Source organism: Protopterus annectens, chromosome 9.part0, assembly GCF_019279795.1.
Source record: "Protopterus annectens isolate FY-2018-M chromosome 9.part0, PAN1.0, whole genome shotgun sequence".
NCBI classification, from domain to species: Eukaryota; Metazoa; Chordata; order Ceratodontiformes; family Protopteridae; genus Protopterus; species Protopterus annectens.
This window is the reverse complement of record NC_056743.1, coordinates 956,594,387-956,619,410: the sequence shown is the minus strand read 5'-3', so window position 1 is coordinate 956,619,410 and position 25,024 is coordinate 956,594,387. Positions and strand designations below refer to the sequence as shown.

Here is a 25,024-nt window from a genome sequence, read left to right as displayed (position 1 = left end):
GGGATACATCGGGACTCCAAACCTTGGCTCCGAGTCTCCCTCTTGGTGCATCGGCTAGGGGAACCCTGACTCCGATTATGGTTTCGGAGACGGGTTGGTCCTCAGATTCTGGTGTACCCACCTTCGAGGCCATGAGGAGCGCACTGGCCAGGTCCTCGGTGACATCACTCGAGTCAGCCACTCCTTCCCAGGACACCCCGGCTAGAGCCTCTGATGCCCCCCTATCAGTGGACAGTGGGGCTCCAAGGCCTGAGGATACCCCCATGCGTGGTCCCCAGCTTTCTGAGGGCCCTTCAGAGTCCTTGCCTAAGGAGCCTCCCATAAAGAAATTGTGCAAGAGGAAGCACATAGACTCCCAGTCACCTCCGATACCGACCTAGATGACACAGAGGGGTCCCCTAAATCGTCCTCCGATGATGTCTCATTCTCTGACATCCTGGAGATTTTGAGACAGAGAGGCGATTGGCCTTCCAAAACCCCCTCTGAGGAGGAGTCGGTCTTCCTCAAGGCCTTCGGAGGCCGACCTTCCGCTTCCTGGGTGTCTCCGCCCTTCGAGTTGTTGGACCTTATTTGTCGATGGGTGTGGGAACACCCTGACTCCGTGGAACCGGTAGCCAGCCACCCAAACAAGTTTCTGTCTGCACCCCCAGGAAAAGAGGTCTTAACTAATGGAGTTCCTGTAGATGCCATGGTGGTGGCATCTGCCACTCAGCAAGAAGTTGCAGAGGCTTCTGCTTCCGTTCATCCTCCTAACAAGGAGCCTAGGAGTATGGATCGGTATGGGAAGCGTACCTTGTCTTCAACGACCTTTACGCTGCGGTCGTTGAACTACCTTTGTCACTTTACTCTGCTCCAAAGGGATCTCCTCAAAGAATTGGGAGATACCCTATCGGGTAACTTGCCTGAGGCGGTGAATCAGTCTGTCAACACTCAGTTGTCTACCCTTTCCTCTGTTGTCAACTCGTCCATGAGGCTCCTCTCCTATGCGGCCGAGGGGGCGGGTAGGGCAACTAGCTCAGGCGTAGCCCTCAGGAGGAAAGCCTGGATGCGCCTGTGTCACTTCGCAGAGGCCTTCAAGTCTTCCTTCACGGACGCTCCCTTCGATGGGTCCTCACTCTTTGGACCCAAAGTGAAAGACACTCTCATCAGATGTGAGCAGGAGGGTAAGACTTTGTCTGCCGTAGGGGCCCGTTTTTCGCTTCCCTCTAGGCCTTATCCCAAGGCACAGAGGGGAGGGAAGATGTGGTTCAGGAAGTCTCAGAAGTCTTTCCCTGCCAATCATGGTGACCCCCCCCCTCCAGGGGCAGAGGAGGGGGGAATTACTCTGGAAGGCATCGCCCTAGGGGCGGGGGAGGCCCCCACAACTCAGGAGACTGCGAATCCTTTTGTGGATCCTCCTACCAACGTCCCTGAGGGACTGTCCGACTGTGCTGCTCCAGAGCCAGTCGGGGGCCATTTTTCGAGGCACCCTCAAGCCTGGGAAAGCATCACTCAGGATCGATGGGTGCTCCAAATAATTACCGGAGGTTACACCATTCCCTTTATCACGTTCCCTCCCTCATCCAAGAAAATCCCAGACGTTCCACCCAATCAAAGAGATCAAGCAGCGATAGAGGTCTCAAAGCTGCTGGAAAAAGGAGTCATCCAACCAGTCCCCTCAGACCAGATCGGATCAGGAACTTACTCAAGATTATTTTTGGTGCCGAAAAGAACAGGAGACCTGAGACCCATCCTGGATCTCAGCCATTTAAACCGCTTCGTCCTGAAGTCCAACTTCCGAATGGTCACTCTTCAGTCCATTTTTCCCTTATTGGAAAAAGGAGTATGGATGTGCTCCATCGACCTCAAGGATGCCTACTACCACATCAAGATAAACAAGGCATCCAGGAGTCACCTACGCTTCTGGCTGGGAGCCAGTCATTTCCAGTTTCATGCCCTGCCCTTTGGTCTCACCACAGCCCCCAGGGTGTTTACCAAATGTTTAGCAGTGGTGACAGCTCACCTGAGACGTCAGGGATTCCAAGTGTTTCCATATCTGGATGACTGGCTTCTCACCGCTCCCACCAGGCATCTACTGGTTCGAGCAACGAAGGCTACCATCACATTGGGCCAATACCTAGGGATTAGCTTCACCTGGGAAAAATCTGTCTTGCGGCCATCACAGCGTGTTGCATTTATCGGCGCAGAGCTAGACTCGTCCAAATGAGGGCTTTTCTTCCAACAGAAAGAATAAAAGTGCTACAGGCTCAAGTTTTGGCCTTACTACCCCTCAAAGTCCAGGCCAGACTTGTTCTTCAGCTACTAGGATCAATGGTGGCTACCATCATGCTAGTACCACTAGCCAGGCTACATATGCGGATCCTCCAGTGGTTTCTGTCGGTCCAGTGGTCCTTTCAGGAATTCCCTCTGTCTCATCCTATTCTTATCACGGAACAATGCCGACAGGACCTACGTTGGTGGCTTCATTCACCCAATCTGGACAAAGGGAGCACCCTGACCCCCCCTGTCTCCTACTGCCACACTGACCACGGACGCTTCCCAGATAGGGTGGGGAGGCATTATCTGGGCAGAACGGTCCAAGGCACATGGCAGGACCACGAGGTACACTTGCACATCAATGTCCTAGAGATGAGGGCAGTGCTACTAGCGTTGCAAGCACTTCAGAGCTCTCTTCCCAAGGGAACGATTGCTATTCTTTCCGACAGCATGTCAGTCGTGTGGTACCTGAACAAGCAGGGAGGAACCAAGTCCTATCCCCTCTGCAGAGAGGCCATGAGAGTGTGGAACTGGGCGGTGTCTTCCCAACGTTTTCTGGTGGCAACGCACATTCCGGGGAAGTCCAATGTGATAGCAGACAGGCTAAGCAGAGCTATTCTGATGCCTCACGAGTGGTCCCTGAACGACCGAGTTGCAACTCAGATCTTCTCAAGGTGGGGTCAACCTTGCTGCGATCTGTTTGCCAGCCCCCTCCAATGCCAAGTGCAGCAGGTACTTCACTCTGATCTCCCTTCAGGGGGAGTCACCCAGGGATGCTGTAGTCCACGATTGGCCCCCCCCGGTCTGCTTTAATAAGCCTTTCCTCCATTTCCTCTATTGTCAAGTGCAATTCAGAAGGCAACTTCTTTGGGAACAAGATGATTCTAATCGCACCACACTGACCCCATCAAGTTTGGTTTCCTTTTCTTCAGAAGTACACAGTGGACGGCCCTTGGACTCTGGACCCAGCTCCAGACCTTTTGACTCATCTGTTGGGGCAGTTCCATCCATCACTACGCACCCTCAGGTTGACAGCTTGGCTTCTCCACTTCCATCCTTAGTCAGACTACACTCTTTTTCACCTGAGGTGGTACATATCCTGTCTTCCTCCCACAAGTCATCCACTAGAAAGATATACTCTAGCAAATGGAGGAGATTTACTATTTGGGCTCAAGCACATAATCTAGACCCCTTCACAACCCCCCTTGTCTGCGGTCTTAGACTTTTTGGCTATGCTCTTCAGACAGGGTTCCGCTCCCTCTACCATTAAGGTACAGCTGGCGCCCATTTCTAATTTCCACGTTTCATATGAGCCTTCCCTTATGGGCCATAAACTTTGTAAAGCCTTCCTGAAAGGAGCCTGGTTACTTCGTCCCCCAGTAGCACAACCAGTCTTGCCATGGGATTTAAACTTGGTGCTTCGAACCATAACTTCTGCTCCCTTTGAGCTGGCTGCCACTTGTGAATTAAAATATTTTTCTTGGAAGACAGCTTTTCTGATCGCCATTACTTCGACCAGGAGGGTATCGGAGCTTCAAGCCCTTTCCATTAAAAGCCCCTATTTGATCTTCCATAAGGATAGGGTTTCCTTGAGACTCAACCCTTCCTTCCTTCCTAAGGTATCTTCCACCTTTTGTCTTCATCAATCCATTGAGTTGCCAGTTTTCTTTCCAAAATTTTCAAAGCGGAATTCAAATTTCACCAGCTGGATGTACATAGACAGCTAAGGTTTTATTTGCATAGGACGAAACTCCACAGGAAATCGGATCAATTGTTTGTGTCCTTTTCAGAGAACAAGAAGGGTAGCCCTGTGACTAAGAGTATTATTGCTAGGTGGATTACGGACTGTATTTCTTTTATTTACGAATCAGCAGGCAGAGTTTTACCTTTCCCGGTTAAGGCTGTTTCTACCAGGGCTATGGCTGCCTCAGTAGCTTATCATGCTAGGCTCTCTTTGGATGACATCTGTGCTGTGGCCACCTGGACCTCTCCGCACACCTTTATTTCTCATTACAAGCTGGATGTGGCGTCTAGAGGCCGGGCTTCCTTTGGTTCCACGGTGCTCAGGAGTATTTTTCTGTGAGCCTCCCAGGATACAGGTGCTGGGGATGCTGTCCCGTCAGTAATGAATGTAGGCGAGATATGACCACATTACATCAATTACTTATGTACTTACCATAACGATAGGTGTATGTGGTCCATCTCGCCTACATTCTTACGTACCCACCTTCCCCCTTCCTGGTGGACTTGGAGGAAATTACGTTCTTAAGACCCTTCTGAGGATGTTATTTTTTCTCTCTTCTTGCTTGTGTTATTTTCTGTGAGGTTGTGTATGTGACACTGTTGTATGATTGGCAAACAAGATCTGGGGTTTGGGCGTAGTGCATCTTGGGATACCGGGTTAGCCCAGCCAATTAGAGACTTCGTGCTAGTAACTATCGGCCGAGTCGGAGCCGATTCTCGACTCCGAGCCCGTCAGTAATGAATGTAGGCAAGATGGACCACATACATCTATCGTTATGGTAAGTACATAACTAATTGTTTTGCTTCATTGCAGTGCAGTTTATCTTTTCTTGTTAGTGCATGATCTGAAATAGTTATTGGATGTGTATTAAAGCTTTCAAATAAATGCTTATGCACCTGTGAAATAAAATTTCTATTCCATCTAGCATATTTATTGTGCCTTGAGGAATAATATATAAATTGTGTTCCTATGACTGAATTCACATATCTCTTCAGAAATCTTCTCATTTTTGTTATATTTTCCTTTCCTAAGTCCCACTGATAAATCCTGTGTATTGCAAATCAGGTTCCAGTCTCTACTCATAAGTAATATTCCCTGGTGGAAGCTTATTATTTCTCCCAACATTTTCTTGAGCTCCATAATAACAGTTTCAAGTTGAATACAAGTACGTCAGCATAATCCTTCTCCCCTGCCATTAACCTCTTACTACAAGAAGTGTACCATTATTGTTGGTGTTTTCTCTTCTGTCACTATTGTAGCCTTTCAAGCAAATCAGTATCATTATTCCCTTTTCCTCTAATATTCTTCTGAAAGTCAACCCTGAAATCCTTTGTCAAAGCTGCATGCTCGTCGCCATCCATGTTTGTTTCATTGGGCAGTGCTGTTTGTACCCTACATGTCTTAATTTAATTCAGTAGTCTTTCCTTTTTTGTCTGTACCTATAAGGCCATTCACACTCGTTGATAATATGGACAGAGTAGCCATTATGACTGAAATCTAATATGCCCATCTGTTATACATGGAAATACTTTTGAAAATTTATTTCCAACTTTTAACTTGCATACATTAATGTTTGTCAGGCTGGTCTCATGTATTTGCTGTTTCTCACCTCCCTTTGGACCTGTGTCACATTTTCAAGGGCTCTACTTTATAATACCAAATTACCAAATCATAAAACCCCAAGTCACTTAGACCAAATCATCAAAAAAACCAAATCATCAAAGCCCAAAAACATCAAAAAGTCAAAACAGCGAAACCCAAAACATCAAATTATCCAGTACAATACAGTACACACTGCTTCCTGCAAGTCAAACACTATAAGTAAACCCAAATTTATTTAATGTTTCTGCAGGGGGGAAAGCCCCCCTTCACCCCACACCCCCTGCAAATTAAATATACCAACTCTGAGATCGCACTACAGTGGAGAAAAGGTAAATTTCCTGGTTCCCACTGTACTGTGATCGCCACACAAAATACCCAAATAAGTTCACAGATGCACACCGTTCAGTCCTAATGCCTAAATACTTTCAACATACATACTGCCTGTCCTAGTCACTTAAGCACTTCAAAACCAACAACACGATTTCTTTAACACAGATGAAGCTAACCTACAGAAATAAAAAAATGTACTTACTGTTTTACTGTAAAGTTTCACTGTGCAACTTAAAAACTGTCCAATAGTGTTAAACATAACATCTGCCATGATAATATCGTGTTACCCTGCTGCAGTCATCACACTTGGGTTATCCTGCCGTCAGTCGGTCCTGCAGTCGGCCTGAGTTCCAAAGTCTTGGTCCGGCGTCCGTTGCTGTCGCTTCTTCCCTGACGTCAGTGCGCCAGGGGTATATAAGAGGCATCCAACGCCATTTTCTCCAGTCTTTCTTGCTGCGCGGTGCCCGAAACAGAAGCAGTTCGCAAGTGCCGGTCGGCCGACACCTGAGATTTTCGAATCAAATTTCAGTCCGAAGTATTCAATAAAGCTAAGTACCCCGTTGGGGAACTTTTTCTTGCCTCAATCCGATGTCAGAAAAAGTTAACAATTGCATTTCTTGTGGGAAGCAAATAAGGACTTCCATTCTTATTGTATTCCTTGCCTAGGCCCAGACCACGATGTCACAGGTTGTCGGTTTTGTGCTAGGTTTAATAAACGAACTATCAAATGCCGTTTTGACTTCGCACGACATTACTTTGGTAGGAAATTTAATTATATCATGCCGTTGGAACAGCCGACGACCGGCATGCATAAAAAACGCAAGGATAAGGAGAGGCAGCCTAGGAACAAGCCAGACTCCGAGGCCTCTGCTGGGCCTGTCGCTGGTTCTCCGGTTTTCAGTGAGGCGCTTACGCAGCCCCTGATGACCGCAGAATTGGAACCCCAGACAGCTGTGGATTCTCAAGCGGAGTGTACTAGGCCGACGCAGCCATCTTCATAGGCCCTTCCGACACCGGAGCAGAAGGAGACCCTGGTGCAGTGGAAACACCTTTGGTTGCAGAAGGTGTCTTCAGACCGACTACACTCACCATTAAATCTTATGCTAAGCTTAAAACTCCATTAAAACCAAAAAAGACTGTACATCAGTCTACAGTTCAAGGCCCCATGCCTAAGAAACAGATGCTTAAGATGGCTGAAGATTTGATTACCATAATCAGGGGTTCTCATCCCCCTCCAGATAAAAGACCAAGACAAGAGGAGGATTATGCTTCCTCTGACCAGGTTTCAGTTTACTCAGATTCTTCTGAGGGACAGGATTACACTTTTCCCCCTTATGAAGACTCTGATGCTGAAAACTCTATCCCCTCAGCATCTCCCCCTGAAGACTACTCCTTTGGGGAAACTTTACATACCATGAGGGAACATTTCCACTGGGAAGGCCAGGACTACTCTGATTCTAAGAAAAGGCTCCGAGAGTTCCTTTTACTACCCCAGCACAGACCACTTGCTATCCCTCCAGTTTTAGATATTGTGGATGATATTTACTTGGAGTCTAGTCTAAATCCAGACTCTCTACCTCCTGCTCCAGCCAAACCAGACAGATACTACAGAGTACCTGACTCACACAAATTCCTTTATAAAAGCCCTGTGGCTGACCCAGAAACAATTTCCCAGAGTCCCAAGGGGGTTAAAGCTTCTATGGCTAAAAATCCTGTGCCCTCTCAAAGGGATTCCAGAGCCCTAGATAGATGGGGAAAGGAAATATACACCTCAGCAACTCTGGCTATGAGAGCATTAAATTGTCAGTTTCACATGCTGAAATATCAGCAATTCCTAATGTCTCAATTAAAACAAAAAATGAGCACACATTCTGAACAGTCTGAATTCAAGGAAATGCAAGATCTGTTGCATGCAGCTGAACAGGTGGGCAAACATACTTTACAATGTGGATTTGATTCATTGGAAGTTTCCTGTAGAGCAGCTGTTACTGGGTCTGTCATACGTAGACATGCTTGGTTAAAAGAACAAACCCTACCTGATCATGTTAAAGCAAAATTATTGGATACACCTTTACAGCAGGATGTATTACATGGTGTCAAAGCAGAAGAGGTCTCGAAGAAAATGGAGGATAAGGCAAAGTCTATGCAGACAGTCAAGGATTTCTTACAGGTACAACCCCCTCGTTTCAGCAGAAATTGGCCAACAAAAAACTGGTCCTTTCCAGCTTCTGATAAATCACATAGGGGCAAATACAGACGCCCAAGGGGCAGAGGTCAGTCACAAGGCCCTTACAAACCTTGCCAATGGGGTACTGCTACCCAGAAAGGAGGAGAAGACAGGCCCCAAGCTAGCAGAAGACAAACACAATGACTCAATCCTCAAACTACCAAGCAAATCTCTCCTGGCAGCTCCCTTGGGAGGAAAATTAAATTTTTTTGCAGACAACTGGCACATCATCACAAAAGACAAATGGGTCCTAAACATTGTCTCACAAGGATACAGATTCCACTTTCATACCTTGCCAAGGAAAAAAGGAATGCCAAACCTGCCACCAAATCAATGGGCATAGGCACAAAAACAAATTACAGCTCTCATGGACATGCGAGTCATTCAACAGGTACCTACACAGGAGCAACGACAAGGATTTTACTCAAGACTCTTTCTAGTCCCAAGAAAAGACAGAGCATGGAGACCCATTCTGGATCTTTCAATTCTGAACACCTATCTGCAAGTACCAAAATTCAAGATGCTAACACTACAGCAGCTTCTTCCCATGCTGGGCAAGAATGCTTGGCTAGTAACGTTGGACCTCAAGGAGGCATACCTGCATGTCCCTATCAGACAAAATTGCAGAAGATACCTCCGCTTCATTGCAGGTTCAACGCATTATCAATTCTCTGCACTGCCCTTTGGCTTATCTACTGCGCCCAGGGTCTTCACAAAATGCCTGGCACCAGTAATTGCATACTGCAGACAAAGAGGAATTCAAATATACCCATACTTGGACGACTGCCATATTCAAGCAGAAAGCAAGGACATTCTTTTAGACCATCTGGCATTTGTCAAACACCTTCCAAGTTGCCTAGGGTACGCAGTAAATGAAAAGAAATCAAAACTAGTGCCCTCATAAAACATAATATTCCTGGGTGCCAGCTTGAATACAACGGCCCAGATGGCTTATCTCACGCCAGACAAGCAACAACAGCTGACTCAATATTTCAAAATAATGGCAACAAAGACCCAACTCCCTGCAAGAAAAATTCTGCAGGCCTTGAAATTCATGGCATCTTGCATACTACTAATACCATTTGCAAAACTGCATATGAGGAAATTACAATGATACCTGAAAAGCGTATGGACTCGGCACAGCCACAGCTTGGAAACAATGATACCACTCATTCCCTGCCTTCAACAGGAGTTTCTATGTTGGGCACAGGCATGTCACCTCAGCAAGGGTCAGCCTTTCACCTTACCCACAGCCAGGCAAACTATGACAACAGATGCATCGGACTGTGCTTGGGGAGCACACATGACAGGACAATGTATTCAGGGCAAATGGACTACAGATCAAAGGCATCTGCATATCAATCAAAAAGAAATGCTAGCAGTACAGAATGCTCTAACAGCTTTCAAGGACCTCTTACACCCAGGGCAACTAATAATAAAGACGGACAATACCACAGTAATGTGGTACATAAACAAGCAAGGGGGGGCACATTCCTACCCTCTATGCAGGCAAGCAATGACCTTATGGAACACAGCACTGTCTTACCAAGTTCAATTACAAGCACAATTCCTGCCAGGAAAGAAAAACACATTGGCAGACGACCTAAGCAGAAACATCATGGATCCACACGAGTGGAAACTAGATCCACAAGTATTTGCAATGATAGCTCAAAAATGGGGACGCCCAGACATAGATCTGTTTGCCAGCCCCCAAAACTGTCAACTTCAAAAATTTTGCACAAGGACATTCCATCCACAAGCTTGGAAAGTGGACGCCCTCTCATTCAGTTGGAAAACGTTAACAGTGTATGCCTTTCCTCCACTGCCTCTTCTAGCAAAGGTACTGCTGAAAGTCAGATTAGAGAGGCCACAAATGATACTTATTGCACCAGACTGGCCACGCCAGCATTGATATCCAGTTCTAAGGAACATGGCCCATGGCCCACTATGGATTTTACCACAAATTCCTCACCTGCTCACCCAGCGAGACAATCGGATTCTACACAGCCAGCTCAAGACTTTAAACCTGGCTGCATGGCAAATTACCTAAACAACCAACCAACTCCTCTATCCAAAGTTGTTTGGATGTCATCCTGGAGGCCAGGAGGCCCAGCACCAGGAAAACCTATTCAGACAAATAGAAACGATTTTGTGCCTGGGACCAGGCTAAAGGCCAAAATCCCCTTGATCCAAACATTCCTCAGATTCTACAATATTTAACTGAGATGTTGCACAAAGGACTTTCCTTTTCATCTATTAAGATCCATGCCTCAGCAATTTCAGCTCATTACAACACGGATCCTCCTTTATTCTCACATCCACTCCTAAGACAGTACCTCAGAGGGGCTAAGAACTTAAGACCGCCCAGGAGAGCACCAACACCTACTTGGGATCTCAACTTTGTTCTGGAAAAGCTTTCACTGCCGCCCTTTGAACCAGCGTTTTCAGCTGATTTAAAATTTCTTTCATGGAAAACTGCCCTGCTACTAGCAATAACCTCAGCCAGAAGAGTCTCAGAGCTACAGGCACTAATGGCAGTGGAGCCTTTCCTCATTTTTCATCAAGACAGAGTCTCTCTACGAACTAACCCTTCCTTTATGCCAAAGGTGGTATCCATTGTGGCCCTAAACCAAACCATTCATTTGCCTACCTTTTTCCCAAATCCCCAGAACAAAGGAGAAAGACTCCTGCACTCTTTGGACATTCACAGGCAATTACGTTACTACTTGGATAAAACTAAGGCTTTCAGAAAATCTGACCAGCTCTTTGTAACCTATGCTGCAGGATCACAAGGAAAAGCTGTCTCAAAACAGACCATTTCTAAATGGATAGCGCATTGCATACGTTTCTGCTACACGCATCATGGGAAACCGGTACCTGCTAACATTAGGTCCCACTCCACTAGGGCTACAGCTATCTCAAAACAGACCATTTCTAAATGGATAGCGCATTGCATACGTTTCTGCTACACGCATCATGGGAAACCGGTACCTGCTAACATTAGGTCCCACTCCACTAGGGCTACAGCTACATCAGCAGCCTTTCTCAGGGGAGTGCCAACCAAGGATATTCTGGAAGCTGCAACTTGGAGTTCAGTGCACGCCTTCACCAAACACTATCACTTACCCCTATGTTCTAAGACTAGAGCTGGTTTTGCCACTGCAGTTTTGCAGGGCCTGCTAGCTTCTCCTAACCCTGTTTAACTCCACCACCCATCCTTAGCTTTGGGATTCAACCCAAGTGTGATGACTGCAGCAGGGTAACACGATGAACATAGTGCAGTTTTGTACCTACCATAAATGTAGATGTTCGAGTGTTCACCCTGCTGCAGTCCAGGTTACCCTCCCTCCATCCCCTCTGAACTAGCTGAACTTATCTATACCACTCTGTCCTATACAACCTCTGTGGTGTATTTGCTTGTACCTGAAGGTATTGTTTTATTTTTGTATATATATATATATATATATTGCCTGCCTATTGGGGGCACCTGACATCTGGGGCAAGAAAAACTGAAGAAAATGGTGTTGGATGCCTCTTCTGTACCTCTGGCGCACGGACGTCAGGGAAGAAGCGACAGCAACTGACGCCGGACCAAGACTGTGGAACTCAGGCCGACTGCGGGACCGCCTGACGACAGGATAACCCAAGTGTGATGACTGCAGCAGGGTGAACACTCGAACATCTACATTTATGGTAGGTACAAAACTGTACTTTTCTTCACCACAAAACAACGCTTCTTAAAGTGATACCACAGCATTCACACACTACATCATTAAAAATTTACCATTTACGATGTTGCGGCAGTCGATATTAACTTTCAATGTTTTATAAATGCGAGGTTGTGGTCTTGACATTAGGGAAATGACAATATGGTAATTCGACAATTTGAAGTAGATCCTTTTCAAGATTTTTTGTTTTGCTGTAAACACACACATTTCAAAACCTTCATCCCTCTTTAAATTACATCAAACACACAACTATCTACATTAGAAAATTAAAAAAAAACATGTTTATCTCTACAAATAGGAGCAATTGCCCCAAAATGACAGCTCCACCCGCAGACACTACCTGTTTTAAAATTAAGGGTCCCCATGTTAAAACGCATGTTATGGCTTATGTTCCCACTTATGCTGATTGCTGTCTGTTTTTTTCATTTATCCGTTCCCCCTTCTACACGAGAAAAAAGACATGCATTTATGATTTTAGTAAACTTTTAGCCCTAAGAAAAAGTGCTTTCTTTAAATAAACTAAATTGCGCACTGTTACATTAAATACATTAAACTAACTCCTAGTGCGTCAGCTACTTGTATAACTTAGCCACTTTCCACAGTTTTAAACCTTCCACTGAACTGCTTGCCAGCGTACATTTAAATGTTAATTACTTGTAGATTTTGCATTTTAGTCAGCAACAGTGTTCATACTTTTCATGATTAATTGCCTGTACCACAGATGTATCATCTCCAAGTGAAAGTGTGATTTAGTATTAACAAAACATTAACTTTGCAGATGCATGATCAAATTGTTGTTGGTTTTACTTGGAACACACTCTTTATAGTCTTCTTCATGATAATTTCTTGCACCTGTAGACTTCGATTCCTACTGAAAACCATTTATAATAGAAAAATATAGTTAATGACTTTGCAAATACTGAATTAACTACCATTTTCCTTGTCTTTCCTCGCCTTATCTTACTTTTCAAGCCTGTTTGCTTAAAAACATGGCTATAGCTTCAATCAGGGATATTAATTTAGATATCCACCTCTGTAAAAGCAGGGGAAATTATCTTAATTCTACATATAATTTAGTCAGTACACTTCTGGATCCCCTATTGCCCAACATCACAACATTATATTAACGTTAATTTGATTCTGTCCTGCCTTTTTACTTTGTTACACTGTAAAGCCCAGATGTCCTTCAATTAAGAAAAATACTTTCTTGCTTTAATATCTTTAAGATGTACCGCAGTCACTGACTAGACGTCTGCCACCTTAAATTTAAACTGCTACTGACTGCACACTATGCAAATTGTTATTCTAAACATTAATGGCATAAATTGGCATGTATGCATTACAGTTCACCCACCAGTTTAACATCTGTATACACAGCCACATTTCACATACCTATTACTATATCCAGTGGGATTGATACTTTAAAGTCTCCCATTTATTCACTAATTTCACAATGTTGCTGGCCTCTGTCATCATCTCAATCTCCCAACACAAATCTGTCATTCAAGTCCAAGGCACTCCTGATTCTTCTAGTTGTCACCTGTATTTTTTTTTGCTTTTCTGTCTCTCATACTTTTTTTGTCCCAGATATATTACATGCTTCCTTTGGTATAACATGAAGACAAGAACTCTTGCCCATATGTGGTTTTCACTTCAGGGTTTTGTCAAGCAGTCTTTAAAGGTTTCTGACCAGCTCTGGTTGTTGGTGGATACATTTTAGTCTTTTTACAACTTTGTCTTCTGCCTTTATCCCTTTTAAAATTAGATACAAGTGGGAGGGATTGCATGTTGTGGGGAAGAGTAGAGTTAGCAAGAGATCCCTCTCAGGCCTACGAAAGAGTGGAGCCAGTAAGAGAGCCCTTGCGAGAGAAATCTACATAACATATGTAATGCAATGATTCGTTTTGAGAATGCAATAATGTATTGTATTCAGTTTATGTATGAGAGATATTATGTTTGTTAAAAGTAGTAAGTACATTTTATTTTTTGTAAAAGTATATATTATTAGCAGTTAAATCAGCTTGCAAGCAATACTTAGAATATTGACAGTGTTTATAGTTAGTTTACTCATCATTCTGTAAATTTTCTTGCTCCAAGACTGATTTCCACCTGTAACCATCAGGTCTATTTCCTTCTAGCCCATTTATTTTTCCCAACCCTTAGCACCCAGAACATACCTAGAATGAATTGAGAAGTGTGGCTTGCTGCTGACATGGGCGCAGGGGTTAAGAGATTTTTGTATACTTCTAACTGCACTGATCCATGTGTGAGTGCACTTCTGAGTAAACAGATAATTCCAGCTAAGGTGTGTGAGCAAACTTTTTAAGGTTTATTCTCCCTTTTGCCTCCTGGTGAAAGTGCTTGCAGTCCTTTTCCTTCCTCAAGTTGAGATTTTGCTGCATGACTCTAACAATAACCCCCCCCCCCCAATGGGTGAGCCTTCATTGACCACTTTCTGTTTTCCTTCCTCTGATGAACTTTTGTTGTACAAGGGCTGTTAGTCAAATCTAGGTAGTGTGGGGTGCTTGAAACTCAGCAGTATGAAGACAGCTTTAGTGTAGTTATCACTGCTGAACACCGACAGTTCTTGATGATCCCTTTACTAATTGGAAACTGCCTGAAGATCAAAGACATTGGAATCCAGTATAAGAACCACAAAATACAGATACAAGGATAAGAACTCTCACAAATCCAAATTAGGGAAAAATATACAGACCAGAACTAATTATGGCCAATTAATAAAAACAAGTTACCTCAGGAATTCCAGTTGGAAAACTAAATCTCAGGAGAAAGATGACTAAACTCTAGGAACTAAGTTTCCAGAATATCAGAGACTAACAGTAGCACCGCTTTCCTAGAATAGCAACACTTTTAGTAGTTAGAAGACATAAACATCTGTAGAACAGTTAATATCCACAGCTGAGGAAAGGCCATTTAAATTATGTCAGTAAAACTGCCACTTGGCTGGATAATAAACTAGTTCAGCAGTTGATTGGGGGCAGTACACACTGGCATGTATATTAACGTTGTTAGACTGAAAGATCCAAATACTTGAAAAAAAATGTGATGTAACATGACCATCCCAGTGCAGCAGTAGTAATCACATTGGCCCAGTCATAACCACTAGCAGCCAAACAGTTATCAGTGGAAGTGAGGTGTAAGTCACTTCATGCTGTCTAAAAATATTCAGGATGACAATTTATCTTCAGGTCTAATCTAACCTAACAGAATGAAATTGTTTATTGATGTGTAGCGAATGTCCTGGCCATGTGTCTTAATGTTGAAAAGCAAGTTATGCACAAATACAGGCTGCTTGGAAGAGTTTTGCCAGCAACTGTGGTTTTGAAGATAATAAAAGCAATAAGATGTGAATATACTAGTCTCAGATTTAGATGAAAATAAAGCTGCCAGCCAGAATAACTGGCATAACATAAAGCTGCCAGCCAGAATAACTGGCATAACAGCAACATAAATGCTAAGACATTATGTACAAAATATTGGACACAAGAAACCTGGCATAGCAGAATGTAACACTGTTAGTATAGGGAGACGATGACAAATAAGCTACAGTGTTTCCCTTACTTTACCTCACTACAAGGAAGTTAAACTAGTGCCACCAGTTTTGAATGTTTCAGAAACTGTACACCTGTTTTGGTTTATTTTATAAAAGTAAAATGTTTGCAGTCAGTAGTTTGTTGGAATTAATGCTATGTTTAATACTGAAGTAAAACTTTGCAGAGTGGATGCACTTCTCTGCTGAACTGAAGTGGAATGATTATATTTGTCTGTGTTTGTGTGCATTACTGTCGTGGGTTAAGTTGCATTGTGGTAGCAGTTTAGTATCGTTGTTAATTTAGAGAAGGTGAAACTTGTGTAAGTGAGTTGCATGTTATTCCCACTCTGCAGTAACTTTGGGGTTTATTAACTAGTCCATTTTCTGTTTTACTAATTGAAAACATTTAGTAATGATAAATTTTAAGAGTTTTCCCAACCAACCCATAGTACACTGTGGTAATCTATCTTACATTCCCTCCCTTACGTCTTTGATCACCCGGACTGCTCCTTTATGTTGATTTCATACATATTCCTTCACTAGAACGACACCCCTAGTATTCTTGAGAAACAGTGTTTTATGGGTACTTTTCCTTGAGGGTCAGGGAGTGGAGGATTGATAGTAGGCAGCAGGTAATGTCCATGCAGTAACTGGTAAGAATTTCTACTGACTGCTCCTTTGTGTAGTACTGCATTCAGGACATTTGGCACTTCCTTACTGGAGCTTACATGCTAGGAACCTAACCTTCACAAAAGGTGACACACTGTAGAGTGTGTGGGCTGCTCTCTCCTCTTTTCTGACTGACCCTTTCACTGCTATTGGAGTATTTCCAAACCTAGATTGCTGGCATCAAAAAGTGATGGTTCTGTCTTTGCTTTGTCAGGCCAGTCAAATTTCACAGTAATTTATTAAACTTTTCTGTATACAAAGCCTAATCATTAGGTCACTGTGTGAAATATATTGTGTACAAAATATCTGTATTTTTATTTAATAATATACACAGATGTTAGTAAGTTTGTGTTTAATTTATGTAGACATGCTGTATTTTAGTTTGGAAAGTGTACAGAGGAAGTAAGCCTTGAATGTACTTGAAACTAATACTTTGTTTTACTTCTCTTCAGTTTGGTGGCAATCCGTTTGCATCATTGGTGAACAACTCTGCTCAAGGTGGAGAAATTCAACCTTCACGTACCGAAAACAGAGATCCATTACCTAACCCTTGGGCTCCACCACCTGCTTCACAATCCTCCTCTACAGCAGGCAGCACTAGTACAGGGCAGACTCCTGCAGCACCACCTTTAGGGTCAGCAACACCACATTTAGGGTCTGGACTAGGAGGTATAGATCTTCAGTATTTAATTTATTTTTATGAAATGTGTAACTATTACTGGAAATTGTAAAAGTTATGATGATTTTTCTGAGTAATAGATTTCAAAAACAAAATTGCTTCCTACTGTAGAACTGTTTTTCCATCATTCAGTGCTGGTCTTTGACAGCAGTTTTATGAATTCTTAGGTACTGGTTCTAAGGCTTAGTAAGAAATAAAGCTTTTCAGGAAAGCTAATGCTAAAACCGTCCTGCAAATGCAAGGGAGTATTTGGGTCTGTGGAACTGTCACTGGAATGATGGTGGGGAAGGTATACCACAGTGGCCATCTCAGAGGATTTCGCAGAGGGTCTTAAGTGCAGGGGTTACTAGGGCAGAATCCACAGTGGGGTGTGAATGTGTACATAACACAAGTGCATGATCTACATTAATATCATTGAGTAGGTCATGGAATAATTGAAGTCCAGTAAAAATCCACCCTTCCCCTCTGTCAGAACGGTACTGTAGAGTGTTACATAATCTCTTCTGTGTCTAGGCCTGCCTTAGATTATAATCATTTATTGGCATAATGGACCCGGCTTTGTAGTTGTCAAAGAAAGGGTGGAGACAGCTGATGTTCTTCGTGTTTCACTGTTGAAGTCATTACATTTGGGTTATCTGCTTGCTTTGGGTCCTGCGTCGGTTGCTGTCCCTTCTTCCATGACATCAGGTCGTCAGGGGTATAAAACATGCAGCCGATGCCATTACATCAGTCTTTCTTGCCGTGCGGTGCCCGAAGCAGAAGCAGTTCACAAGTGCCGGTCGGCCGACTCCTGAAATTTTAATTTGAGTTTCAGAACCGAAGTCTTCATCTAAAGCTAAGTACCCCATTGGGGAAACTTTTTCTTGCTCCTTACCGATGTCAGTAAAAGTTAATAAATTGCATTACTTGTGGAAAGCAAATACCTCATAAAGATTTTCATTCGTACTGTATTCCTTGCCTAGGCCCTGACCACAACGTACCTCGCTGTCGGTTTTGTGCTTTATTTAATCAGCGCACTATCCATCGTCTGTATATTTTCGCCTCTTAATATTTTGGTTCTCTGTTTAATTATCCAGAAATGTCGTCGGTTAGCCATCCGATTAGCGGGAGTCCGAAAAAACGCAAAGATAAAGACAGACAGGCCGCCGAGGGACGGCACTTCTAAGTCAGTTCGCCTGTACTCAGTGAGGCGCTTTCGTAGCCCCCAATACCCGCTACTTCTGATTCGTAGGCCTCTACTGAGACCCATTCAGAGTCCGGTATGCCGCGAGATGTCTCTACCTTGGATGGGTCTGGAGCCGCTGTGCAGGCACCGGCTTTTGAGGGTGTAATCAGGCCTAGTGACTTGCATATTAAACCAACGCCTCCTTCTTTATTTAGGCCTAAATCTCGATCCATGCCTAAAAAACCGACACCCAGGCCACATGCTCAGGCCTCTATGCCTAAAAAACAAGTGATAAGAATGGCTGAAGATCTAATAACTCTAATCAGGGGTAGCCAATCCACCCCCCCCCCTTCTAAGAGGCCTAGGACTGAAGTTAATTGTGAATCTTCTGATCAGGATTCTGTTTTTTCTGATTCTTCTGATGGTCTGGATTTGCCCGCATCTACTTAAGAATGTTCTGATGCAGAGGACTCCATTCCCTCTGCTTCCCCTCCTGAGGATTTTTCTTTTTGGGAAACCTTACATACTCTAAAGGAGCATTTCCACTGGGAAAGCCAGTATTTTTCTGATTCAAAAAAGAGGCTTAGGGATTTCCTTCTCCTACCTCAGCATAGGCCTTTAGCTATTCCTCCTGTGCTAAACATTGTTGATGCCTTTTTGGAATCTAGTTTTGCCCCTTATTCCCTGCTCCTGCTCCCAGCAAAACTGACAGATACTACAGTGTCCCTGAGTCCCACAAGTTCCTTTTTAAAAATCCTATTGCAGATCCAGAGACTATTTCACAGGGCCCAAGGGTATTAAGGCTTCTACTGCTAAAAATCCTACCCCTTCTGATAAAGACTACAGGATGCTGGATAGATGGGCTAAGAAGGTTTACACTTCTGCAGATTTGGCCATTAGGGCTTTAAACTGTCAGTTTTATATGTTAAAGTATCAGCAACATGTTATTGGACTACTTAAACAGAAAATTATGTTGATTCCTGACTGTGGAAAATAAAGAATTACAGGATTTAATGCATTCTGCTGAACAAGTTGGAAAACATACTTTGCAATGTGGTTTTGATTCATTAGAGGCCTCTTTCAGGGCTGCTGCTACTGGGTCTCTGCTCAGAAGGCATGCTTGGCTTAAGGAGCAATCTTTGCCTGAACATGTTAAAGCTAAATTGTTGGATGCTCCTTTAAATCAGGACCGCTTGTTTGGCAACAAAGCTGAGGAAGTTCTTAAAAAGATGGAAGATAAAGCTAAATCTATGCAAACTGTTAAAAAATTTTTTACAAGTTCAGCCTCCTAGATTTAGTAGGCACTGGCCCTCTAAGAAATGGTCCTTTCCAGCCCCTTCCAGGTCTTCTCAAGCCAAACCCAGAGACAGCAAAAACCCCAGGTTTCAGTCCCAGGGGACACACAAAATTAAACTGTCTCAATGACTTCCTTTTAAAATTTCCAAGCACTTATCAACTGACTGCCCCTTTGGGGGGAAAGATTGGTCTTTATGCAAAGAACTGGGAACTCATTACCCAAGACAAATGGGTTTTAAATATAGTGACACAGGGATACAGACTTCACTTCCACAAGTTGCCATCACCAAGCGGGTGGCCGGACCTACCCCCAAATCAGTGGGCAGCGGCCCAAAAACAAGTACTTTCTCTCTTAACTCGCGAAAGTAGTAGCTAGCAGCACAAAAATCAACCAGTAATCCACCAATATGCCACTGGAGTCGCAGAGATGAAACCAGATGAATTAATAAATGTAATTTAATGTAGATCGCAAAAATCATTAACGCACTTCACATAAATGATAAAAACACACGTTTTCGTCCCTCTCCACCAGGACTTCATCAGACAATTCTATAATCAATCTCATTCCTTTATATACTTTAATTGATATATATTTATCCAGTAAAATGATGCAAACAATTAAAATATATAAAATATATATTAAATGTAATAAATGTATCAATTTTTAACTTTTTAACATGAAAAATTGATGTGTTATTGCAGGTTTTGCACACTTGAGGGAGCTGTATCCACAAGAGTCTCTGAATGATTTCAAGTCTGGTTATTCTCATGAATATTTATTAGTACTGTTTAATATTCATAAATAGATGAACAAGATTGGTATATTTGAATTTCAGTTTTAATCGTTTGCATCATTTTATTGGATAAATTTATATCAATTAAAGTATATAAAGGAATGAGATTGATTATAGAATTGTCTGATGAAGTCCTGGTGGAGAGGGACGAAAACGTGTGTTTTTATCATTTATGTGAAGTGCGTTAATGATTTTTGCGATCTACATTAAATTACATTTATTAATTCATCTGGTTTCATCTCTTCGACTCCAGTGGCATATTGGTGGATTACTTTCTCTCTTAAGCATGGGGGCTATTAAACTGGTACCACAAGAGGAAAAGGGACAAGGTTTCTACTCAAGACTTTTCCTGGTACACAGAAAAGACAATTCATGGTGTCCTATCCTGGACCTGTCTACTCTAAACACCTTTTTGGAGATTCCAAAATTCAAGATGCTGACTCTTCACCAATTGCTTTCTATGCTAGGCAAAGACGCCTGGTTGGCAACACTAGATTTAAAAGAAGCATACCTGCACATCCCAATCGTGGAATCTTGCAGAAGATACCTACGCTTCAAAGCAGGCTTACACGCGCTATCAGTTCTCTGCACTGCCCTTTGGCTTATCTACTGTGCCCAGGGTATTCACAAAGTGCCTAGCTCCAGTTATTGCATTTTGCAGGCAAAGAAATATTGAAATATACCCATGCCTGGATGATCGTCTAATTCAAGCAGAAAGCCAGGACATACTTTTGAATCATCTGGTCTTTGTACAAAGGGTTCTAACTTGTCTGGGGTACACCATAAATGAAAAGAAATCACACCTGGTACCTTATCAACAAATTATATTCTGGGAGAAAGCTTGAATGCAACTTCCCAGATGGCTTACTTCATGCCAGAGAAACAAATTAATTTGACAACCTACTTCAGACAAGTGGCCACAAAAACCCTGCTACTGCAAGCCTTGGGGTTCATGGCCTCCTGCATTCTTCTAATTCCATATGCAAGGCTGCATATGAGGAAACTACAGTGGTATCTAAAAAGCCTATGGTGTCAACATTGTCAAGACCTAGAAACAATGATTCGTATCATACCTTGCCTACGCCTAGAGTTCCTTTGGTGGGCAGAGGCCTGCCACCAAAACAAGGGACTATCTTTCACACCACCCCCTGCTGCCCAAACCCTAACAGATGCATCAGACTATGCATGGGGGGGGCTCACCTGGCAGGGAAATGCATTCAGGGTAAATGGAACCCAAGTCAAATGCACCTGCCTATCAGTCAAAAGGAAATGTTAGCTGTACAGAATGCTCTGACAGCCTTCAAGGACCACATTCTTCCAGGACGACTAATAGTAAAGATGGACAACACCACTGTTATGTGGTACATAAACAAGCAGGGGGGTACACATTCTTGCCCCCTCTGCAGGCTAGCCATGGCATTGTGGAACACAGCCTTGAGCTACCAAGTGCACCTACAAGCTCAATTCCTGCTAGGAAAATTAAATACACCGGCAGACGGACTAAGCAGAAACCTCATGGACCCACACGAGTGGAAACTGGAACCAAGGATTTTCAACATGTTGACAAGCAAATGGGGAGCCCAGGTATAGACCTGTTTGCCTCTCCCCAGAACTACCAATTGGACAAATTTTGCACAAGGACTCCCCTCAAACAAGCCTGGAAAGTGGATGCTCTGTCCTTCAGCTGGGAAAACCTACCAGTCTGTGCCTTCCCCCCTCTGCCTCTGCTCTCCAAAGTACTACTAAAAATCAAACAGGACAAACCAAGGATGATTTTGATTGCTGCAGACTGGCCGTGCCAACACTGGTACCCCCTCCTTTGCAGTTTGTCAAGGTCATCTCCACGACTCCTGCCTCAGACTCCTTCCCTGCTGTCTCAGCAGGAGAACCAGATTCTGCACCTTCAGCTTCTAACACTGAACCTTGCAGCCTGGCTAATGACTTAATCTCTCATTTACCATCCCTCAGCAAACCTGTGATGGATATCACTTTAGAGGCAAGGAGGCCTAGTACTAGAAAATCGTATGTTGAAAAATGGAAAAGATTCTGTGCCTGGAACCAATCTCAAGGGATGAGCACAGCAGCTCCCAGTTTACCTCAGATTTTACAATACTTAACTGAGATGCTTCACAAGGGCCTGTCTTTTTCCTCCATTAAAATCCACGCCTCAGCCATTTTAGCTCATTATATCACAGAACCTCCCCTCTTCTCTCATCCACTGCTCAAGCAGTTCCTCAGAGGGGCCAAAAATTTGAGACCACCCAGGAAAGCTCCAACCCCAGCCTGGGACCTTAACTTTGTCTTGGAGAAACTCACTTTACCTCCTTTCAAGCCAGCTGTTACTGCAGACTTAAAATTTCTTTCTTGGAAAACAGCTTTCCTTTTAGCAGTCACTTCAGCTTGAAGGATATCTGAATTACAGGCCCTTATGGCAGTGGAGCCTTTCATCATCTTTCATGCGGACATGGTGTCCGTCAGAACCAGTCCATCCTTCATGCCCAAGTTGCTATCCAGTGTGGCTCTTAATCAGTCCATTAATTTGCCAACCTTCTTTCCCAATCCTCAGAATAAAGGGGAACGGATACTGCTTTCCTTAGATGTGCACAGACAACTTGGATTCTACTTGGACAGGACTAAACCTCAAAGGAAATATGAACAACTGCTGGTGGCATTTGCTGCAGGGGCAGAAGGGAAGGCTATTTCAAAGCAAACCATGTCTAAAGGGATAAGCCATTGCATTGATTTCTGCTGTAAGCACCGTGGAAAACCTATCCCCCAGGGGATCATACCTCACTCCACCAGGGCTGCATCTACTTCTACAGACTTTCTCAGAGGCGTCCCTACCAGGGACATCCTAGAAATTGTTATCTGGAGTTCTGTACATACTTTCACCAAGCATTATCATTTGCCAATTTTCTCTAAATCCAGAGCTGGCTTTGCCACTGCTGTCTTGCAGGGCCTTATAACTGGCCCTAATGCTGTCTAAATTCCTCCTCCCAACCATAGCTTTGGGAATCCACCCAAATGTAGTGACTGCAATAGTGAAACATGAAGAACATAGTACAGTTGTATACACTTACCATAAATGTTCGAGTGTATTCACTGTTGCAGTCCTGGTTACCCTCCCTCCAGCCTCCTAACTTCTTTTGGCTGTACCTCTGCTTTCCTTTACTATGCTTAAAAGCCTTTTTGGTGTATTTGCTTTCTTGTTGGAGGTATATCATTGTGCTTTTATATTTAATTGCTTCCCATTGGGGGGCACCTGACATCTGGGGCAAGAAAAACTGATGTAATGGTGTCGGCTGCATGTTTTATACCCCTGACCACCTGACGTCATGGAAGAAGGAACAGCAACCGAAGCAGGACCCAAGACTTTGTTAATCAGGCCGACTGAGGGCTACCTACAAGCAGATAACCCAAATGTCATGACTGCAACAGTGAATACACTCGAACAACTACATTTATGGTAAGTGTACACAACTGTACTTTATCAGGATAAGAAAGGGCTCTGGACTCTGGTTGGTCTTAAGATGCAGAACTAAAAGTGTGAGGAAAACAAAGATTTTCAAGTTCCAGAATTTTGGACGTTGGACTTCACTTGCCTTTTGGGGGGGGGTTGGTCTGGCTCATAATTATTTGGCCATGACTGTTCTGTTACCTGTGTTAGTTGTGCAAGATTGCATATTTGAAAGAGTCCGCCCCAATTTTCTATATCCAGTTCTTCCCTCCTGCTCAGCAGAATAAATGCTTATTTTCTAATGTTTCATTTAATCAGATTGCTGATATATTTTTCAGCTAGTTTTATAGTGAAAGATTTGATCAATTGAAACTGATTATTTTGTTTGACTGTTATGTACTTCATGTCAGAGGTAAGTCGGTCCAGTTTACCTACACATGAGGAAAATACTTTTGTGCTGTAGAAGCCACTGGTGTCAACATCTAAAGTCTGAGAAAAACGATTCCAATTATTTCCTCTGGCTACAAAAAAGTGAGACTGTTGGTAGCTCAGGTAATAACCAGTCCTGGGATATCACTTGTAGAACCCAAGGAGAACCACAGTTTGACCTGGAAGTCCTCCATCTTAGGTTGAGGAGTATGCATGAGTTAACTGAGAGTTCAAGAGGCATTAAACAATTGGGACTTGGAAAAGGGCAGGCACTTCAGTACTAGGGAGTTATTGACCATAGTTTTTTGCAGTTCAGGTGTGAAGGCCTGTCTTGAGACTCAAAGTCCTATGGATCATAGAGATGAGGCACATCAGAAAGGAAGGCGTGAGTTGCTCGTTTCACTTGTGCAGAAATTTAAAATCACCTGGAACTATGGGAAGTCTTTTTTCCCCCCTAAAATGTTTGGACAGAGATTTGAAACCAAAACTTCCCCTGGATGAGGCAGTCATTAGGCTGTGGTGTAGCACACAAACAAACTCGATGGCTTGTACACGGTACTTCTGTGAAGAAAAGAGAAGTGCAAGTATTGATCATATCCTGGGCTTCAGTAAGGGCCATTCAGAGGCTGCAGGATGTGCTGGTGGACATTTCCACAGCTCTGCACCTTTGCTTGAGCCTGAGGATAAGGGGATTCTGCTTAATTCATCAGGGTGTGGAGGAGAGAATGCTGGATATGTTGGGCTCCTCTTATGACAGTGAAGAGTCTCGTTTACATCATCACCTTTCCTTCTTATTCCAACTCTCATTTTAAACTGAGAGAAGAGAGATTAAAACTTATATTGCCAGTGGTGGCTGAGTAAGGTGTAATTCCAGGTTCTTGGGCCTATGGCCCCATGCTAGTACAGAAATGTATCCTAATGTATGCCAGGAAAGCCATCCATGGTTGAACCTTTGGATCTTTGCTCCAACTTGGACTTTCTGGCAAGTGGTTCAGAGGTGGATAGAAACGACCAAAAATCATCTGCGTATCCAGACATGTCATGTTCTCTGTCCTACCTCAGTTTAGTTTGCAGGTAATCTTGATATATCACAAG

The 25,024-nt window shown here is 43.4% G+C and overlaps 1 protein-coding gene across 6 annotated transcripts in view; it reads left to right on the top strand.

Annotated features, from left to right (window-relative positions):
- The window catches only part of UBQLN1 (ubiquilin 1), a 1,666,336-nt gene that overhangs the window by 982,530 nt on the left and 658,782 nt on the right, over nt 1-25,024 (top strand). For all 6 annotated transcript variants that reach the window (XM_044083698.1, XM_044083697.1, XM_044083695.1 and 3 more), the window contains exon 6: nt 16,562-16,778. In XM_044083698.1, the coding sequence (XP_043939633.1) occupies nt 16,562-16,778 (217 nt within the window). The remainder of the gene's footprint in view (nt 1-16,561; nt 16,779-25,024) is intronic.